Source organism: Meles meles, chromosome 9, assembly GCF_922984935.1.
Source record: "Meles meles chromosome 9, mMelMel3.1 paternal haplotype, whole genome shotgun sequence".
Classification (NCBI taxonomy): domain Eukaryota; kingdom Metazoa; phylum Chordata; class Mammalia; order Carnivora; family Mustelidae; genus Meles; species Meles meles.
This window is the reverse complement of record NC_060074.1, coordinates 100,843,896-100,866,597: the sequence shown is the minus strand read 5'-3', so window position 1 is coordinate 100,866,597 and position 22,702 is coordinate 100,843,896. Positions and strand designations below refer to the sequence as shown.

Below are 22,702 nucleotides of genomic sequence, written 5' to 3'. Positions count from 1 at the left end.
AATAGGAAACTGTCTGAGGAGCTAGGGCTAATGATGAAGACACAATGTTACTGCCTTACAATTTTGTCTTTAGTCAGCCATAGTAGCAAATTAATCTAATGACCCTGTTTTGGCACTGACTGATTAGAGACACCAATCAAAGGGCAGCAGGCCACTGTTACTGAAAATCGGTGTACTACACACAGTTCACATCGCTGTCTGTCTCAATACAGCAACCAAATTGAAAGCTTAAAGAATATTCTCCTCTAAATACATCTGGTTTCATGAAATATGTGTCTCTCCTCTGAAAACAGGTCAAAATGTGTACGTGCATTCTGCATGATAAGTTTTTGGACCGTGATCATTCTCATTCTATATACCCCATGGATATAGGAGACTGCACAGGGCATGCATGACTACGGACCAGTCTCCATAACTTAGGCTTGGATATACATTCATCTATTTGTAGAGTATAAATACGAATCTTCGAGTTACATTTTCTGAAAATAAGCGTGGGTGCTTTCTCTTTAAACTGATTCTGTACCAACGATAGAAAAAAAAATATGTTGGCTTGATCGATGCATCTAAATAAGTCTTCCCTTTAATAAAAAAATGAAATGAATAATTTCTTCCTTTCAAAAATAGTTACTTATTAAAGAAATACTTGAATGGTTAACCCACTCTTCAAAAATAATTAGGACTTCTCTTCACCAGGCAGGGAAGTTGCTGACAATCTTGGAAATTAAGACACCTGTGTCAAATTACTTCTGTAATAAAATTTGCAATCAAACCAAAATTACAATGAACATGTGTTTCTCTGGTTATAAGCTTGCATTGCCTAGCACTTACCTCCAAAATGTGATGCTATTTTGAGCAAAAGAGTTTCTAAATCATTTCTTAGACTACATAACTTTTTATTTGCTTTCTTTCCCCCACCCGCTTAAAAAAACCTTAAACATTGGGGTACAGATGGCCCTTCTTTTCACTATATCTGTATCTTTGGGGTAAACACCCAGTAGTGCAATTGCAGGGTCATAGGGAAGCTCTACTTTTAATTTCTTAAGGATCTCCACACTGTTCTCCAAAGTGGCTGCACCAACAAGGAGAAGGGAGTTGATGGAAACTGGAGGGGGAGATGAGCCATGAGAGACTATGGACTCTGAAAAACAATCTGAGAGTTTTGAAGGGGCGGGGGTGGGAGGTTGGGGGAGCCAGGTGGCGGGTATTTTGGAGGGCACTTATTGCATGGAGCACTGGGTGTGGTGCATAAACAAGGAATTCTGTTACGCTGAAAAGAAAAAAAAAAACGTTATATTTTCAGAGTAGAAGAGACTTAGTGTGAGAGCTCACCAGATTTAATCTGTTGCTACATTTGTTACCAAAGAAGCCATAAGTATTGCTGTTGTTATTATATTAGATCACAAAAGAGGGGCGCCTGGGTGGCTCAGTGGGTTAAAGCCTCTGCCTTCAGCTCAGGTCATGATCCCAGGGTCTTGGGATCCAGCCCCCCATCGGGCTCTCTACTCAGCAGGGAACCTGCTTCCCCCTCTCTCTCTGCCCGCCTCTCTGCCTACTTGTGATCTCTGTCTGTCAAATAAATAAATAAAATCTTAAAAAAAAAAGAAACTTCAAAAGATCACTTCATAATCTGCTAAATCAAAGATGCCCTTCTTCAACCAAACACCTGATGTCAAATGAGGTAAGTGATTTTCCCAAGGTTATTATAAAGCTATAGAAAGCACATGGAGGGGCGCCTGAGTGGCTCAGTCAACTAAGCATCCTACTCTTGGTTTGGTTTTGGGTCATGAAATGGAGCCCCACATAGGACTTCGCAGTCAGCAGGAGCCTGCTTGTCTCTCTCCCTCTGCTCCTCCCCTGTTACGTTCTCTGTCTCTCAAATAAATACATACATACATACATACAAACCTTTTTTAAAAAAGGTCTAGTATTTTGCTGAATAATTTTTGGATCAGAAGTTTCTCCTCATGACACGGATTCCCCTTCCTGGTTAAAATTTTCCATCTGCCTGAGTAGTTTTACCTAGAAAGTTGACCTTAGAGGCTACTGATGGGCAAAGGAACAACAGAAGGAGGTACTATACGTTGTCTTTCTATTTGGAGGTTTTCCTGTGTGGGTCTATTCTAGCACAGCTGAGGGGTCTTAAACCAGAGTCAGAAGAGGAAAACATGGTGTAACTAGAGTACTAGAGTCTGACCACAGACATGCACAGGCACATACATGTGCTTAATCAAAAGTCTACACTAATGGTCTTGATGCACATTCTAGATTAAACAATCTCAGGTTTTTCCATCTCTCGTGAGGAAGACAAGACTACATAAGTTCTAAGACTACTTCCAAGCTTCTGACTCAAGTCTCAGGCCACGGTCTCCCCGCCCTATACTTCACTACACTGTTCAGTTTGAGCCCACTATGAAGGCCCTGTAACTAGACTGGTATTTGCTTGCTCATAACTCAAAGTAAATTCCTAACCACCCTCATTAGCCCTACCTACTTCATTAAATTTCTATAATTTCCCAAGTCCTTGGTGGCATTCAGTGTACAAATAAAGATTGCATAACGCAGTTCAACTGTTCCCGAGAGCAATACCTTTTCCACTCCAGCATACTGACTTATTTTTCATATCATAATATTCTTGACAAACATAACAGTTAAAACCATAGACCTTTGGACATGTGGTATATTAAGTGTACTTAATAAAGTACAAACCTAAAAATAACTGCTACTTCCATTCATATGACTAATCTCTCATGAAATTAAGACTTTGGGTTTAGTGTTTGTGTCATTAGGGAAAAGGATTTGAGGTGATGGATATAAAACAGGAGAAAGCAAGGCCAACTACCCATAGCCCCGAGAATGTAGTAAGAACTCCATAATTACTTATTGATGAATGAATAAATGAATGAACAGACCACTGAAAGGCTGACTCCAGACTGAATGTGTAGTCACTTTTCCCTGCCATAATTTAAAATTGAAATTACAGAAGATCTGTATTCCAGAGAGACTTTGTTTTTTCTTAGAAACCTCCCTCATGTCACAGTGTTGGGCACTGTGTCTGGTGGTATGTACTGAAGGACAGCAATCATAGCAGGAATAGCAACAGCAGTGCTAGACACTCTACTAAACACTTGAATTATTGTATGTCATCTGTCCTTCATAATAACTCTGTAAATTTGGCATAATTATTTCACCCATAATACAGATGAGTGAAATACTGCACAAGGTTGAATAATTGGCCAATTTCACAAAACAAGGAAATTACAGAACCAGAACTCAAACCAAGGTGTGTCTCGCCCAAAGTCTTTGCTTTAAAAAATGATAAGTGCATGACAAATTTATTCCAACCATACTCTGTGTTCATATTGAACAACACGGAAACAGCTGGGTAGAAGAAGTTTCGTCAGTGGCCAACTCTATAAAGTCTTGCTTATACCAGATACTCAAAGGACCCTGGAGTATCACAATGGCCTCGGTAGCAAGAAATTCTGAGAAAATGAATCAGTGGGAAAAGCTGCTATAATCAGATGGAAGAAAGTTTAAGAGAAACACACAGGCCATCAGGGCACCAATTTCTCCATCTGGTTAATAGTCCCTAATAAAAGGCAATATACCCAAGTCATTCATTTTTCTAATAATTACATTAAAATAATTTAAGCAGAACATTATGCTGAACATAAGCTTATTGTCCTTTAAACAAAAATTCTTGGCATTCATCAACAACTTAGAGCCATCACATTGGCCAATTACACTGTATTGCAGACGTACAAATGAGGCAGTTAAGACAGGGTTCCTGAAGAGAATGCTGGATAAGTCAGCTCTCATCAGGGAAGATTTTTCTTTCTCTCTCTCTCTCTCTCTCTCTCTCTCATCTTTCTTCCATTTTTCCTTTTCATTCGTCCTTCCTCTCTTTCTTTCTCTCATTTTTCTTCCTTTCTTTTTCTTTCTTCCTTTCTCTCTCCCTCTTTCTCTCCCTTTCCTCCCTCCTGATTTCTTTAATTCCTTTTTCAATCTCTTCATATGTTAAATCATAATTACAAGTGATTTTTGGCAATTTATACATTTCAAAGCCCATATTTTTACAAAGATGGTATATTTCACAAAATACCATATTGGAGCAATTGATACTGTCATTTATGTAATTAGTCACTGTAATTAGTTGACTAAATAACTCTGAAAGAGAATTATTATTGTTAATCCTATTTTGTACATGAGGAAATAAATTCAACGTGTTTAAGGGCTCATAAATAACAAAAGAGGAGCAAGAACTGAAGTGTAAATACGTATTATTCAACAACAGGCTGTAACTTCATTACATCAGCTGATCTGGGGACGAGCTTAATCCTATCCCAGAAATGACTAGTTTTTACAATCCTGAGCAATCTATGGGTGTCCAGTCTTTGAGAAAGCTAGGTGGATGGGTGTAGCAGCATGCCAAGTGCATTTGCTATTGGAAGACATTTGGGGGAGATTTAAAAGCCAGCAGCTTTCCTCTGTCTTCCAATATTAGCACCTACTAAAGAGTAGTAAAACTTCTGGGTACCGAAATAATCCCCAAAGAAGAATTAAGCCTACTGCTAATTTATGTATTAGTGTTCAATTCTTTAATGCAAAGGACACAATTTAAAGATCATTGCAAGGGTAATTTGGCAATGTTCTTTAGACAAGGGGAAACTGGGAATATAAAAACTACAAGGAAAGAAAGGAACAGAAGAAAGAAGCGCTTAGCGGCTGACCTCATTCTCTTTTGATCAAACCGTCACCGTCTCTCAAATCCTCCCTTACCGCCCTCATCACAGCTGAGTTATCATCTCCATATGGGGACTTCCAGTCTCCACTCCCTCATTGTCAACATACAATGAAAGTCAAATGTCCCCTGCATTTATTAACTGACAAACATAGTAAGTCTCTAAGTAGCAATGGAGACTAAAGTTCTCCTTGGCATTCTCAATGTATATATTTTACATTTCAGCTTCCCCCAAAATATCTCACATGATATTTGAACCATAAAATTACTGTGCCATTTGCAAAATGTCTGGTTATTAATGTTTTTTTTAATTCCAACAAATGCTAATGTGTCTTAAGATACCACATATGGCTACCCTCTTAAGGCATTTGAATGTGAAATTTTCATCCACAATACCACCATAAGAGAGGAATAAAGACAAATTACCTGGGGTTAAGAGGATGACTGACATAGTGATGAGTGAGCATACAACTAAAATCACCAGCAGGGCAATAGCAATTCCCTTCCAGTTTCTCTGTGGAGGGCTGGTACTTCCCAGTTCCTACCGAGATAGAAAAAATAAAAAGGTTCATAATTATACATGCTCCGAAAGAAATGTATTCATAAAGGAATGATTCAGTGCATGGCACAATCACAGTTTGAAAGCTAATTAGGATCCTTTTCTTCTTCGGTAGTTCACTTAATTATTCAAAGGTGCATATATTATAAATGGCTATCTTTTGGGGGGTAATCTTATTTCTCTGAGAGTTAAACCAACAGAGTATTATGCCTGTTGTCCAAAATGTAGACAGCGTTAAAGTGCATTGACAAGAAATAAATAAATAAATAGTGCATAGGACAATAGCCAAAATACTCTGCAACATATTATGAAAATAAAGTGCACCCACTTACATTTTTTCTTACTACAATGGAACATATGATAAAGATTTAGATACCAATATTTCCCAATTGGGGAACTAGTTTTCTAGTTTTTCTTGTGGACTACTTTTCTAAGTGGATAGTGGGGGAAAGATATGAGATAGGAAAATCATTCAAACTGCCCCATGCTGCAGAGCAGGGTACATCTGTCAACACAACAGGTCCTTTTCAAACAGCTCCCCCACCACTCATAAAAATCAACAGGATGTAGTAACTAAATTAAATGAGTGCTTCTCTATCAACAGTTGGTAGCGTCCTCTCCCTAGGCAGCATGCCTAATACTGGCAAGGAGATAAGATTGATGGGGCAGGATAAAGTTGAACATCTCTCACAATACATAGAGTAAAGATTTTCATTTTTCAGATGATCTGTGTTCTGCCCTGTTGACTAGAAACATGTGAGCACAATTCACCAAAGCAAACACCACACTGAATTAAAATGAATGCCAGATTTTCTTTGCACTGAATCTCTCATTTCTTTCTTCCTCCATCTCCCAGCTTCTTTTCCTCCTTCCTAACAAAGCCTTTTTAATTCAAAACTAGCTAAGTGATTTGAAGACAAAGAAACAAAACAGAAAGTTATCCAGCTCACTAGGTGTGTACAGATCACTCAGCAAGAGCAGCCCTGCTTTAAATAAAGACAAATAGAATAGCAAACATGTAATAAATTATAAATGGGTTCCTGGGACTCACAGATTAAAACCATGAGCAGTTTTCATATAGTGAAGTTGACATTCAATTCTGCCATAAACACTTTGGACATGAAGAAGTAGACCCCAAATAAATGCAAGAGAATGTGCGTGGAAGGTATTTTGTTCTCTTCCCTCCCCTTCTGTGATCAGCTGTTTTGTCTTTCAGTCTGATGGACCAAATCCAGCAGAGGTCAATTCTACTCTTTTAACACAACTGCCTTCACACCTCTTTTCCACACTTATTAATGCTCGTTATCCAACACCTCTATTTTTACTGCATTTTGGCTAGACTCTCCATTCATACTTGACCTGCACAAGTCCACTCATATAGTATACAAATATTTATAGTTTATTACTATAAATGTATTTTTTCTTCCTTATGATTTTAATAACATTTTTCTCAAACTTACTGTATTGTAAGAATACAGTATATAATACACATAACAAAATACTTGTCAGTTAACTCTTTACTTCTTTATTGTTATTGGTAAGGTTTTTGGTAAACTGTAGGCTGTAAGTAGTTATGTTTTGGGGAATCAAAAGTTACACATGGGCTTGTGACTGTGCTGGGGTTGGTGCCCCAACCCTCACATTGTTCAAGGGTCAAATGTATAAGCTAATAATAACTGACATCTCATTCCAATAAAAGAATCAAGAGTAAATTATAATTTTAAATCTACTGACTCTGATCTTGATTCCCCGTCACTTGATATGCAGGCTTACCTTAGAAGACTAAACCTACGATGAGTGATGGTCCAGTAAGGTCAAAGACAAGACCCAGAGACAGTGACAGAGACATAGGTTAATTGGGAAAACTTACAGGGAATCCAGGAGTGGCCAACTGGACAAGTATCCATTGCTGGGATCTACGTGCTCTAAATTTCGATACCAGAGCAAACTACCTTAACAGCTATCTGTTGCCTCTCCTTCCCTGCATAGCCAGAGCTCTAAGGAGATCAAGGCTTGCCAAATGGACACTATGACAAAGGAGATTCTCCACACTGGCCAGACCCAGAGCCTCTGACCTGAACACTGAACAACACGTTCTTCCGTATATTCTGCTTGATGGGAATATAGAGAAAGGACAGGATTTCTACATTCTCAGTGATTAACAGGGCATTCAGGGTGTGCTTTCACAAATTAGTTATCCAGCAAGTACCATATACTTGAACACAAGGCAAATTACTAAAGAAAGGACTTGAGTGTACTTTCCAGTTTTTGAATAGCCATGTAATATCTACCAAATGTTATCTAACAGTAAGAATACTTTAGATATCTTATATGCATTTGGCATTATACTGAATACTTTATATTCATAATTTCTAAAGACAAATTTGTCAAGGATAAATGAATAAATCAATCAATAAATCAATGAATCAAGGAACAATTTGGACCCTGATTTAATAACAGTTGTACTCTATTACCTTTTATTTGACAAAATTCACAATTAAAGAAAAGCTATCCTGAATTATGTAATGTTCTCAAATAAATTTATATTTTCCCAGTCATGATGGACTGGGAAGATGCACCTTTTTTGAAATGGTAAAACACATTTGAGTAAAAAAAAAAATTCTGTTCCTAAAGTGATGCACATAAGAATGTGTGCCTCCTCTAAGATGACTTGTCAATACCCAAGACATCTACAAGTCCATTTGAGAACTGCAAACTTAATGAGCTTGTAATATAATTCCCCCCTTTCTATCCACCTTATATTCTATTACCATGGCAATATTTCTAAAGCATGGTTTCCCTTATGTCACTTTATCCCACAAAGTCCTTTAATGTCTCTATACTACCTAAAGGATCAAATGCAAGTGAGAGAATTTATAATAGCAATTGTCTATAGCCAAGCTCCAGTTTCCTCATCCAGCTTGATCCCTATTGAAAAAGAACACAACCCCAAACTGCTCTGACTGCCATTCGGCACCCATGCCTCAGATGCTTCAACCTTCAAATCACCTTCCTTCCTAATTCTTCCCTACCCATTCCCTTCAGCATGCCTCCACTTATAAGTACTGTCAATCATTCAACATCCTGCTCTAATGGCTCTCTTCTTGGGAATTTCACCTAATTATGCAAGCCAAATATGATTTCCCTTCTGAAAAAAAAAAAAATGCCTAAACTACATTGCACCAATAGGCTGAATTACTTAAGAGTTGTAAGATAGAAAAGATGTCTTTTTCTGAACCTCAGATTTTTGATTGTTTGTTTCACCTGAACAAATGGAATAATAATGTAATTATTTTAAATGTAAGTTTTAAAATCAATTATTCAAATAAAACTTTTTGGTACAATAAAGTTCACATTCAATGAACTGCTTGGAATGTTCTTCCTCAACGTACTTAATGTAGACCACTCTCTACATTCAAGTCTCATCTCAAATGCTCCTTTCTGACCACCCACTCGAAGTAACATTTTATATCCCTTCTAGTCTCTCACTCCCCTTTTTCTTCATAGCATTATCGTTTTAGGTACATCACAGGTCATATTTAATCACGTATCTATAATAACATATCAGGCTAGTTAAGAATATACATTAAGGTGTTTACATGTTCACTCTATCCTTCTCAGCTCTCCAGAATAGAAACTTCATGGTGTCATTAATGCAGTTCCTCTTGTTCTCTGCTACATCACTAACATTGTGAACAGAGTTTGGCACATACTAGGTATACCGCAGATAATTTTAAAATGAATGAATGAATTATAGTATTAGAAGTTAGCTGGACAGTAATCAGGGCCAGGGTCCCCAACAAAAAAATATGGAGTCAGGACAGCTAAAATTGAACACTGACATCCTGTTTTACAGCTTAGACAGGACCACACTGACATTCTACTTTACAGCCTTTACAGAAATGACTTCAGCAAATGTCTAAACTAAGACAATTAATCACAAAATCATTGGTCAATATCATGGGCAAGGGACAGTTTAAGACCTAAGCCCCTAGATGTCATCAAAAAAGGACCATCAGCACATGCACATTAACCTAATAGATAGACAGATATGTCACCAAAGCCCTGATTGGCAGGACTCAATACACCCTGATTGCTTAAGATACTTCCCCAAAAGAGCTCATAAAAACCCCTACACTTCGAAACTCCAGGGGCAACCCCTGTGGGTCCCCTTCCCTCTCCTGGAGCTTTGTACTCTTGCTCAATAAACTTTGTTTTGCTGCCCACCACTTTTCATCTAGTCTACCTTTTCATTCTTCAAAGCAGCATGACCAAAAACCATGGGCACTCAGGGGACACAAAATCCTATAACAATAACAGCTATGATAAAGATGATGATGATGGTAGCGGTGGTGGTTCTCTTGATAATGCTTAAAGCCATAGATAAAGAGCCATCAAATCCCTGTCAAAGTTACTATCTGCTTAAAGAAAGAAGGACATCTTAGACAACTTTAGATTACTCAGACCACTTAACAATCTCTTGTTCTTTTAATAAGTGCTCAGAAAATAATTGCCCAATTAATTAACTAGTATAAATGGAAACCCAAAAGAGGACGGAGATATAATGCCATTAGTCAAATACACATTAATAGCCAACTTTTAAAATCTACCTTCTTGCTAAAAATCAATTTGACTGTAATTAATTTTAGGCTCATTTATCTGATGCTAGCTTTCCAAAATGCAGTTGCCAATCTTCAAGTCAACTTCCTTTTCAACAAACCTGATAATTTCTGTTGCTGTGGGAAGCGGTTCTAATTGACTTTGCTTTTCAACAACTTCCTACAAGCCACTATCTGAAACTAATCAAGTGTCCATGCCAGGCCCATGGAACAGGTATGGTGCTGTGTAGCAACCTGAGAAAACACGCTAAGGAGTTTGCAGGGAGGTCATTTGGATGCTCTGGAGGCAGAACAGAATCAATGTTGGGAAATCTTATTCCCAGGATGGGCTTGATACAAATATCACAGATACAAACACAAACAGGTAATAATCCATATATAAAGCTGCTTTTGTAAATCGGTCCTCCGGTGGGTGGATGCATCAGCTGAAAGACTTGTGCTCAATTCCAGATAATATTCAGTGCTGTCATGGTCTAGAGACATGTTGGTAGGGCAGGGGAGCTGGATCCTAGCTGGAAACTAGGTACTTGTGTTACATCTATTGCTTATCTACTCCTCACTTTCCAGAGAACAGTTAAGTCTACAGACAAGGCTGTCCACTATAGAGGGAGTTTGCCAAAATCCAAATGTATTTTTTATTCATTCAAGTGCAAAGAAAGAAGTGCTAGAAATCATAAGCAAAAGACATAAGCAAAAAAACCCAAGATTTAGGTATTTCATTTGGCGAAGTAAGGGAAAACAGCCAAACGGATTGTTTTCTTAAAAAAAAAAAAAAGTGGAGCGCCTGGGTGGCTCAGTGGATTAAGCCGCTGCCTTCGGCTCAGGTCATGATCTCAGGGTCCTGGGATCGAGCCCCGCGTCGGGCTCTCTGTTCCGCAGGGAGCCTGCTTCCTCCTCTCTCTCTGCCTGCCTCTCTGCCTACTTGTGATCTCTCTCTCTGTCAAATAAATAAATAAATAAATCTTTAAAAAAAAAAAAGTAAAGAATATCAAAATTTGAGGGCTTTCTTAACTTATGGCATGCCGCCTGTACTTCCCCTTAGACAACTGCAATGTATTCACTGCCATATGCACCCTGAGAAGAAATACGATCCCTCTACATTGACATAGTCTCAAAAAGTGAAAACAATTAGAGGAAGATTCAAGGAGAAAAATTATAATGTTAAATTACATTAGTAGATTAGGTGTGCGTGTGTTGTAATAAATATAGATTTTCTTTGACCACAAGTCTACTTTCAGAGAACCACAGGGAAGTTTCTTTAAAATATCTTTATTGCTACTTGAAAAGGTGAACATAGATTTCCAGGCTTAGAGTATTAGTATTTAATACACTGATTCTTTGGTTCTCAACACAACCATACCAACCATCTAAAAACTCAACTTTTCACTTTTCTTTTATCCCCTACGTATCCTTTATCACTTCAAAACCATCATATGTGCTAAAATCTTCACCAAAATAGACTGTTTATGTTCTCTGAAATGAATTCAAATAAGTGCCTTAAATTAAAAATAAAAAACCCAAAAAACAAAACAGGGATAACACATTCTACCAGTTTGTTTTCTGTTAAAAAGTTCAAAAGTTTGAATTATTTTTATTTAAATAATTTTACTTTACCCATGGTCTTCACATTCTCAACCAAGAATAGGTTAGAAATAATCCAGGCGTTAACACTGAATAATTAGAAAATACCATAAGGTTTAAATACTCTCAAATGTTCCATATTATTTCATGATATTAGAAAAACATAGCATGTTAGAGTTAAGAGTTTTAAAGACACCTTGGAAAGATTCAAAATTGGTGAAAAATGGTTTTATAGCATTCCTAGTAGAGGTTTAGATAAGTTTGGCTTGAAAACCTTAAGATATAGGCATTCAACAGTTGGCCAATTATCTTTAAACAATCCTTTTTAACAAAATATACTGGAGTATTTTAGAGTATAAGATGTTACATTAGATGCATCTAGGAATACAAATTAAAATAAGAACTGTCCCCAATAAGCATAAACTCTAAGGAAGATTTTGCTAACCCAACAATATAATACAAGGTTATATAAATAAGGATAAAGCAGGAAACTATAAAATGTTTCTATAGAAAATAAGAAGTTTTAATTCCCTTAATGATATAAAAAAATTGCTTTGAGTATCCAATGAGCATTTTATAAAAAATGATGTGCTGAGATTACATAACTATGCAAAATCTCTGGAATGAAAAAAAAGGAATCACAGGAGATTTTTTTTTTAAGTGAAGTGTGCATAAAAATACCCACTTAGGTATTTGGAAAATTCAACAAAGTATGAATTTCTTTTCTTTCTAGCAAAAATAATCGACAAAATTTATAATATGGACCAGCCCAATAAGAAAAATTGTGGTAATTTTTAAGTATCTCCCCTAAGATAGAGGGCCACAGATTTTGCCTCCAAAAATCAGATAATTCCTGTACCATTTACAACATTTTGGAATGTACTGAGAAAAGGAAAAATTCCAAATTTTATTAAGTTTCTACATTATCTTTGACAGAGAGAGAGAGAGAGAGCGCACAAGTAGGCAGAGCAGCAGGCAGAGGGAGAGGGGTCTCAGCTCAATTTAAATAAAAATATATGTCAATTTATCCAATAAAATTTTAGTGAAGTAGATGCAGGAGCTTAACAATCATTAAATATTATGAAATATTGTCCAATATTAGGAGATACAGCCATAGTCGCCTAAAACATATTAAGCATATCAATAAAAATATAATCATAGAGATTGCTTCTCGTATCTATTTTGTAATTATTATTTATAACACCTACTGCTTCCGAAAAGTTCCCATTATATTCATGGCCATTCACAATTTTCTCATTCATCATGTTTCTCTACTTAAAGGACTCTATGCGAAGCCAAGTGTATATTTTTGGTAAATGATCACAAGTTACGTTTTTCAAAATTCTGCCTGTTATAGTTTTGTGCTGTCAGTGTACATGAAGCAGTGTTGAGTCAGTGACACAGACAGTGTGAACTACAGACGATAGTGGGAGCTTGTTAGATATGCAAAAATGTCTTTTATTGCTATTTGCTTTATTATTTTTAGTTCTGATTTGGTTTTATTTTTTCGCCACTTACTTGTTTATAAAAGAATGAGTAATTATCTCAGTTATACTTTGACACTTATCTTTCTTCAATAATTACAATGTTGGTGACACACTCCTAGATAGATCATCATTAAATTAGAAAACAAAGATGACAGGTATCATCAATATATTATGAAAGAAATATACATATTATGCAGTAATTGTTTTAAATTTCTATTACGATTTAGGGATTGTATGAGCATCTCTGACTCTGAACATGTTTAGGGTTCAAAACCACAACTAAAAAAACACAGCATTTAAAAAACAAACAAAAAACTGATCCGATCTCAGCAAGAGGGCAGACCAAGAGGCACTAGGCCCTCATTCTCCCCACATCAAGCATACAAGTAAGCAACTAAAGACTGATTAAAATAGTTTGCGGGAGCTCTGCTACCAACCAATTAAGGATCTGCAGCAAGCAAGCAAAAGCCCAATCAAGAAAAAGCCACATCCAAAAAAAAAAAAAAAAAAAAATTGAGGAGACACTCTTTAATGCTATACCCTCCCCTTGCCCCCTACACAGTGAAGCATGGTCAAGAGGAAGTAGGCCAATCCCAGTTCTTTCCCTCAAAAGGAAGGCAATGAATGGAACTTGTTTGTACCTTCTCGACTGTCTGTGGGCTACTTGAGAGACTCATTTCTGTCCTGCCTTGCTTGGAGGTCACTGAGAGTGGCTACACAGACTGGATGTCAAGTTGGAAGCCCTGGAAGGCAGTGGTAGTTTCCACAGTAGATGAAAAACGCATAGAACCGCAGATATGCAGAACATGAGAGCAAGAAATTATAGGCAGAGGAAACAAAGTAGAACACCTAGGGCCTCCAGAGAAAGTAGGGTGAAACTTCTAAACAACCATATATACAGGGGAGTTGGGAAGAAAATGTACACAGAAACCCAAGGAAGGCAAATGTTGCATAAAGATCTGAGATGATCTTGAGCCTTCTCACTACACTAATTTACAATCTTCCTCTGCACAGAGCCAGTCTACAAAGACTGAGAGAGGTGCCAATATTTTTAAATGCCCAATTTTCAGCAAAAGATCACAAGGAATAGAAACAATCAGGGGAAAAGAGTCCCCTCAAATGAACAAAATAAATCTCTTGAAATCCACTGTAAAGTAACAAAGCTTTCAAAATTACTACAGCAAGATGTTAAAATGACTGTATGAAATATACTCAAACAACTAAAGGAAATCAGAAAAATGAAATAAAAGCCAAATATATTAATAAAACTACAGAAATTATTAAAAAAAAAAAAGAAACAGAAATTCCGGGTTGAAAAATAACTGAACTGAAAAACCCCCTAGAGGGGTTCAACATGAGACTCAGTCAGCAGAAAAAATATCAGTGAAGACTGGTCATTTGAAATTATTAAGTTTGAAGAGCAAAAAGAAAAAAAGAATGAAGAAAAGTGAACAGAAACTAAGAGACTTAACAGACACTATCCAGTGAATCAATATATACATTATAGGAATCCCAGAAAGAGAAGAAAGAAAGGGTCAGAAAGTTTATTTGAAGAAATAATGACTGAAACTTTCTAGACTTGATGAAAGACAGGGATATGAAAACACAAGAAGCACAAATGAACTCCAAGCAGAGAAAACACAGAGACCCACATTTAACACATGTAATCAAACTACCAAAAGCCAACGCCAAAAAGAGAGTCTTGAAAGAATGAAGAGAAAAGTAACTCATTGCTTATAGGTATCTACACTAAGATTTTCAGAGGATTTCTCAGCAGAAGCGTTGAAGACCAGAGGCAGTGGGATGATATATTGAAAGTGCTGAAAGAAAAAAAAAATCAATAATTCTATGTCAAGCAAAACTATCTTTTGAAGAAGAGAAAGACATTAAGACATTCCAGACAAACATAAGATGAGGAAGGTTATTGTCATTAGACTTGTCCCACCTGAAATGCCATAGAGAATCTAAGTTGAAATCAAAATGCTAGGCAGTAACCTGAGGCCATATGAAGACACAAACTTCTTCCATAATGGTAAATATGAGGACAAATATAAAAAACAGTGTTATTGTAATTTCGGCTCCTAACTTCACATTTTAGTCTTCCACAGGATTTATAACACACACACACACACACACACACACACAATAATTGCAAATTTAAGTTATGAGTATACAATAAAAAGATGTAATTTACAACATTAATAACACAGGAAGGATAGTGCTATAAAAGATTTTTTATATCCAACTGATGTTATGTGGTATTCATTTAAACTAGATTTTTATAACTTTTGGATATAATATATAATCACCATGATAACTACAAAAAAATTCTTTAAAATTTACACAAAAGGAAATGAGAATGGGATCAAAACACCTTAGACAAAAATTCCAATTAAACGTAAATAAAGCACTAAAAAAGGAAATGAGGGACAAAATGCTATAGGGCACAGAGAAAAACAAACAAAATGGCAATAGTAAGTCCTTCTCTGAGTAATTATTTTTAAAGTAAAAGAATCAAGTGCTCCAATCAAAAAACCAGATTGGCAAAATGGATAAAGGGAAAACAAAAAGAACAATACTTGAATATACGCTGTTTACAAAAGACTCACTTTAGACCTAAGGAAACACCTGAGAGGAAAGCAAAAGGAAGGAAAAGCTATTCCCTGTGAATAGTAACCAAAGACAGATGAAGGGAACCTCAATAATCAGCAATTTGAACAGATATTCGCACGTGTTCACAGCAATATTCTTCATAACAACCAGAAAGTGGAAGCAACCCAAAGGTCCATCAATGGATGAATGGGAAATGAAAACATGTTGTATAGGTACAATGCAATATTACTCATCCTTAGAAAGAAAGGAAATACTGACACATACAACCACACGATTGAACCACAAGGATTAACCTTGAAAACACTATGCTCAACAAAAGGACAAATATTTTAAGATTCCAGTCATACAAATAGATGTTACCTAGAACAATCAAATGTATAGAGACAGAAATGGGAATGCTGCCTACCTGGGGCTGGGCTAGAGGAGAAGGAAGGGAGGAGTTATTGTTTAGTGTACATGAGGTTTCAGTCTAAAAAGACAAAAAAAGGTCCGGGATGGGGAGTGGTGATTGTTGCACAACAATGTGAATATATTTAGTATCAGAGAACTATACATTGTAAAATAATTAAAATGGGAAATTTTATGTTTTACATATCTTGCCACAATTTTAAAAATGTAGGTAACAGAATTCACAATAGCAGCAGATACATATGAAATTACTTTAGAAAGTTTTAGTGTCCAAAGAAAGAAGACCACAAGATTTCCCTGGAGGATTTAAGACCACTTGAAAGATGAAGGGGATCACTTCCTGGTAAAGAAAATTTAGTACAGTAAACATGCTCATTTTTCTAGAGTAACGGAAAAATTTTAAAAGTAATTCCAATAAAAATCCTAACAGAACTCTTCTGTTCTTAAAACAAGAAAATGATCTTAAAATTCATCTGGAATAATTGCCACATGAATTTAGATTAATTTTAAAACAAAGTAAAGACAGAAGCCAAATATTGAAAGGCAATCTAAATCTGTGCTAATGAAAAAAAGTATGACATTAGTAAGAAAAACTTTAGAAACCATAGGTCAAAGAAAAAATGATCCATGGACACAAATACACAGACACAATTGTTTATTTCTGACATCCGTTTTCTCATTATACCTACTTTCTGTAAGGAAGGACACTTGGGGTTTCCCACAACACTCAAATGAGAGGCCTTCACGATCCCTATGGTGCCAAATCAGACACATTTTCTATTTTCTTACATGACCTCGTAGCAGCATTCTCATCCATTAACCATTAAATCCTCCCAGGAAAACATTTTCTTGGTTCCTATGACACCACATTCTCCTGGTTTTGTTTGCCTGTTTTTTTTCTTGACTCCTCCTGTGCTAGCCATTGCTCCATTTCCTTTACTGATTTCTTCTGGGGCTTGTTTGAAACTGTGGAATTCCCCAGCCCTCGGCCCTAACCTAACTTTGTGTTCTACATGACCGGTATTTCTAGTGCTAGTGTCCAAGTCCACTTTTTGTATCATTCAAAGTTTCTAGTCATTTCATATGTTCATGTTAAAAAGAGAATGCATGGACAAACTTTTTCAAAAGAGAAAAAAAAAACCTGATGTCTAAGGAGACAGAGTCCTACAAGTCATCACTTGTTCTTCAAGCTGTCTACTTTTCCTTCTGTAACGAGAACACCTTTCTTATGTATCATAACCAATTATTACTTATAGTCCTTACTGCTTCTTAAAAGTGTCCATTAGATTCATGCCGTTCACAGTTTGTCACTTTTTTTCTACCGCACTGATGAGAACTCCATGGTAAGTGAAGTGCTTATTTGGATCAAAGGTTTTACATTTTTTAAAACTTGGGATTCTTAGTAGGTTGCTTCTGCTGATCCGCTGAGATGGCGCCTTCACTCAGTGCAGTCCATGAACCAGCAGTCTGCAACTGACCTTTATGCTGCTGAGTGGGAATCTGAAGGCCTGCTGGAAATAAAAATCATTCAGTCCCACCCCAGACCTTGTGAATCTCCATGGTCAGGGCAAGCCTGGTAATTTTTTTTAAAAAGCCTTCCAGATGATTCTGCTCTATGTTAAAGTTTGACAAACATTGCCCTAGGTCAGAGCTACTCACATAAGGTCGGTGTCACCTCTGAGATTATAGGAACACAAATTATTTAGCCCTACCACAGACCTACTGTGTTTCTGTGGAAAGGCTGAGCAGCAGTTATTTTAACAAACTCTCCATGATTCCTGTGCATCTTTCCTTGGCACACTAAAGTGTGAGTACCTGAACCACAGAAATTAAGCCCTGGAGTGGTTTAAGTTCTGGAACTGCTAAAATGATGCATCTTGGCCTCAGAGGAATTTAGTGGAAGCGTTATGACCTAGTGGCTTTGTAGCCAGTACATCAGGATTTCCATGTCCAATTAGCTACGTATAGCCCTAGTACATACACAATGGACAAAATCTACTATAATTATAGACCCAATGAGTGGTGCCTAAGACAGAATGATCACTTTCGCTATCCTCCTCTGTATTCGTTGTTCGCCAAATCAAGCTTTAGTCTCAAATGAGTTCCACCTTGTCAGAGACCACTTCATACCCATCTCTGCATCCTCAACACCTAGCACAGCACATAGTAAATGGTTACAAAATATTTAGCTTGAAGCAGTAAAATTAAGAATTAAGAACAGGGTCTTTAATCTTGAGGAATGCATTCAGCCACATGGAGACTAGGAGATGAACTAGTTATCTTCGTCTGAAATCTAAGAAGAGACATTCCAGCAGCATACCCATCAACTCATCTCAGGGGCTGTGTTTGTGGATCAAGAACACTGAAAGAATCTCAGTGATCTATAAACTTGATCAATAGCCCTAAATTTCTATGGTTGATTACCTTGCACAAATTGCTAACGAGCCAGACAATCCCGACTTTGAACCTAATTTCAGGAAATGAGAAGGTTCAGTCTTCTAAGGTTTTTAGTACTTTAACCTCTGGCTTATGATCAGGGAAGAATCTAGTCATTTCTCATTGGATTGTATTGCCCATGCAGTTTTTGATACCCATATTTATAGAATATATGAATATAACAAACTAAGAAATCATTTTTTGGCTTAATATTTGATCTTTACCTTAAAGATCCTTTCAGAATTTCAATTCTTAATTTTCAGTACTCTTTTTAAACTAATTTTACATCAATGTGTGATATACAACTAACTTGTCTAGAGATTACTTACGTCTTAAGTGAAAGATTCATTGTAGAGGGATAGAAAATAGTAAACCAAGTAGCCTGGTCTGCCCATGTTAGTAATTACTTGTGTGATTTAAAGTAAAGCTTTCATTTTCTTAGGCATCAAACTGAAACAGCATTGTATATCCAAATAACACCACTGGGCACAGTTTGATGTATCAAGCATGTCACAAACCTATCCCCACTTTCCTATCTACTAGATGAGACACAGCCCCACGTTCTTCACATAGAAAATAGATATGATATCCCAAACTTGTATATATTTGTGAGCCTTCCAAGAAATAATGCCAGTAAAAGCTTTCCATAAACTGTTTAGTATGCATAAACTTAAGTGTTGTAACCATGTCCCTCAATTTTGAAGAATTTAAAAAAAAATGAGTATTAACTATCAGTGAGTCAGGAAAAGTAGGTCCTTTGAAACAGATAGTTTGAAGACTGCTATGAAGTCTTAGTAAACACAAGAATTTATGAAGTGTAAGTCTGACTTCTGCCTGTTGCTAAGGTAGATGTCAATTTATGCTGGATGAAAGACAGAAGAGTGGAAAAAAGGAAGAAGAAAAGGAAAGAGAGCAGGAAGAAGGAAGACAGGAAGGACTCCAGATAAGCTCAATGATTGAAATAAGTAACAATCTCTTTGGGAAGGACAATCGTTTATCAACATTAGGGGAGGAAAAAACAGGAAGATTTTTTAAAAATTCAATATTGTACTGTTAGGTACTCCAAGCAATACAGTTCCAGAAAAGAGAGAGGTCCTTGGTGATGCTAATGTTAGGTATGCCAAAGACCCAATCTATGTTGACTCTTCCCTAGAAGACAGATGAGAAAGGCAGAAAAATGTCACATTTTCACCCCAACCTAAGGAAAACCTCATTCCTAGTTACCCCTTTGAGTTGAACAAAGTGTGTTTAATTTGCTGCCTTTTCTGAGGGTTAATGGTACATTTCAGTAGTCAAATACCATTCCAAATAAAGGTTAAGAAGAGCAGTATAGGGGCGCCTGGGTGGCTCAGTGGATTAAGCCGCTGCCTTCAGCTCAGGTCATGATCTCGGGGTCCTGGGATCGAGCCCCGCATCGGGCTCTCTGCTCTGCGGGGAGCCTGCTTCCTCCTCTCTCTCTGCCTGCCTCTCTGCCTACTTGTGATCTCTCTCTCTGTCAAATAAATAAATAAAATCTTTAAAAAAAAAAAAAAAAAGAAGAAGAGCAGTATATGCCACTGGCAAAACACGAGAGCTTGAAAAGAACCAAAGTAGCTCCAGTCCAGCTAAATTCAAAGCCAGCACTATTAATGTGCTCTTCAAACATGGCTGACCTTTAGAAGCTGCCGAGCATCTGGGGAAACATTTGGCACTTCACGAGATCGCCTTACGTTAACTAACTGCACTTGTACACCACCATGTCCCAAGCCAAAAACCTTCCCAGTAAGTCAGCACTGAGTCCGATCTGGAAAGTCCTCTCTTCAGGAGCAAGCGCCTTTTCTCAGTAAGACTTGCCAGAGGAAAAGCTGGTGGGTAGGAAGAATTCACCTCTTTCAGCAGGAAAACCTTAGAGTTTTTCAGGAGTCAAAAACAGTATCCGATTGAAATAGTTACAGGTAGTAGAGCTCAAAACTTAATTTTTAACATTTATTTAGTGAGCATCTATTGATATGAACGCTGAAAAAAATAAAACATAATAAACTTTGAAAGTATACATTCACTTGACTGTAAAACTTTCCAACTCTGCCTTTTATTTTTTTTATTTTTATTTTTTCCAACTCTGCCTTTTAAATAGTAGGAATGGAAATAGAGCTACTTTAAAAAAAAAAAAAACATTTAAAGACAGTATGTGTGTCAAAGATAGCATGTGTGTAGGAGAAAATCTAATTCCCTCTTCACATACAGAAATTTAATATCATAACGAGGCAGCTGTAGTTAAGACATCAATTATACAACTTTTTCTTCAAAAGAAAAAAATCAGAAATTAATGAAATGGGGCAGAACAGGAACTAAATGTGCTTTTAATTATTTTTATCGTTTTTGCCATTAAAATGTTAATAAGTATCATCTAGGTATTTAAGAGGGAAAGAAATAAATTATATGTCCACTGTGGTAATTAATATTCCTATGCTTCTTTTAATTAGAAATGTTAAGGATATGTGTGCTTGAACTTCTTTACCCCTCTGTGTTGGTTACCACCAATTCTAACAGGTTATCTATTATATATATATACACACCATTCAATGAAGAAAAAAAATTAACAGAGATTTGGGCGTTTTATTCAGTCCTGCAGTAAAGGAGTATTCTAGCTATTTTTCAGAAACCTTATGGACCAGGAATAATTAAATAAATCCAAGGTGAGCTGTACTTTATCTGCATAAGTATGCATCACGCATTATTCGTGCTCCGCTTAAAGGAGGACTTCTCTGGCTGAAATTTTTGTATGGGTGAGTAAGGCAATTACTTGCCTCAAAGCCAGCCACTGTTTCTATTCATCTGCTGAAGACAGTCTTCTTTTTCCCTAGGCTTTGTGAATACAGTAGCCAGTATCTGCAGCAGTCCTCAGAATGTCCCCTCAGTGCTGCTAGTTCAAAACAGACCATCCCCCATGCACTTTGAAAAGAGGTGTGCTCTCAAAGCTCATTTTGCCAGAATTATTAGCTTATGGGTAGTTTAAATCTACCTTATAATTTTATTTTATTTTATTTTATTTTATAGGTCTTATATTTTCATTCTCCAAGAGAAGAGAATAAAATTCTATCAACCTTATGTCTGAGTTGGGGAGAAGGAGGTGGGAATGATAATCACCCGTCAGGAAAAGCTAGGCAACCTTGAGTCTCTCCTTCCTGTAAAATCAGCAGCAGCACTTTCTGGCGAGATCTATTAGCATAAAAAGCACTGGGAATTTGAAGATGTTTAAAAGCTGTCTCAAACCAATCATAAGCTTCCCTCTCCTAAAATACATTGATGTATGGATTCCATATTACTAATCACAAATGAAAAGCTTACCAACATGAACCTAGCCATTTTTCATGTCATTAAGTCTTGCAGAAGACATTTGAAAAGATAATTTGAAACTTTTCAAAGAAGAAAAATTATAAATCCTATTTTGTAACTCCTCGGCAGAAGCAAAAAACAAAGGGGAGACCGGAACGGAAAGTAAGAGCAAAACGAAACAATCTCTTCCAGATGTAAATTTACATAACCTAACACCAAAAAACCCAAAATCTATCTACTAGCACAAGAACACCATGTAAGTTGAATCTTTCTTTTGTTCACTGTGTCCATAGTGTTAATAGAGCCTGATGCATAGTAGGATCTCAATGTATATTTGGTAAACAAATGACTCTCTAAGACCAGAAGCATCCTCTCTTCATAAATCACCTTTCCAGTCAATGCGTGCATACTATATCACGATGGCCTTCTGGGCCTCTCCAGAATGATTTCAATGATGCCCCAAAGCTGCACGAGGCACCCTCCCCAACTAATGCATGGCACCTTGGCTCTATCCCCATGGTAGCTCTTATCAAATTTCATCTGATTGTCCGCTCTTATATGTCTCACCCACTAAACTGCATCTACTAAACTGGGTGGGAATGAGTAGCATAGAATGCACTCTAACAGTGAGATTCAGTGTCTTTCTTTTCAGGAAAGATCTATTCTCTCATGTCCCCCAGCTTTATTGAGCTATAACTGACATGGAGCTAATGTGCAGGAGTAAGACATACAGACTGATGATGTGATGAACTCGTAAACTGGGAAACACCGGCCACAGGTGGGTTGGTTAACCCATCCATCATCTCACATAACCGCCCTTTCTTTTTGTGGTGAGAACATTAGCAATCTACTGGCTCAAACTTCCACGTATATAATAGGGTATTGTTAACTACAGTTTATTCATCTTTAAACTGAAATCTGAACCCTTGGCCATCATCACCCC

The 22,702-nt window shown here is 36.9% G+C and overlaps 1 protein-coding gene across 2 annotated transcripts in view; it reads right to left on the bottom strand.

Moving 5' to 3' along the window:
• Positions 1-22,702, bottom strand: part of DPP10 (dipeptidyl peptidase like 10) — a 1,411,353-nt gene that overhangs the window by 512,593 nt on the left and 876,058 nt on the right. For both annotated transcript variants that reach the window (XM_046019846.1, XM_046019845.1), the window contains exon 2: positions 5,168-5,282. In XM_046019846.1, coding sequence (XP_045875802.1) covers positions 5,168-5,282 — 115 coding nt within the window. The remainder of the gene's footprint in view (positions 1-5,167; positions 5,283-22,702) is intronic.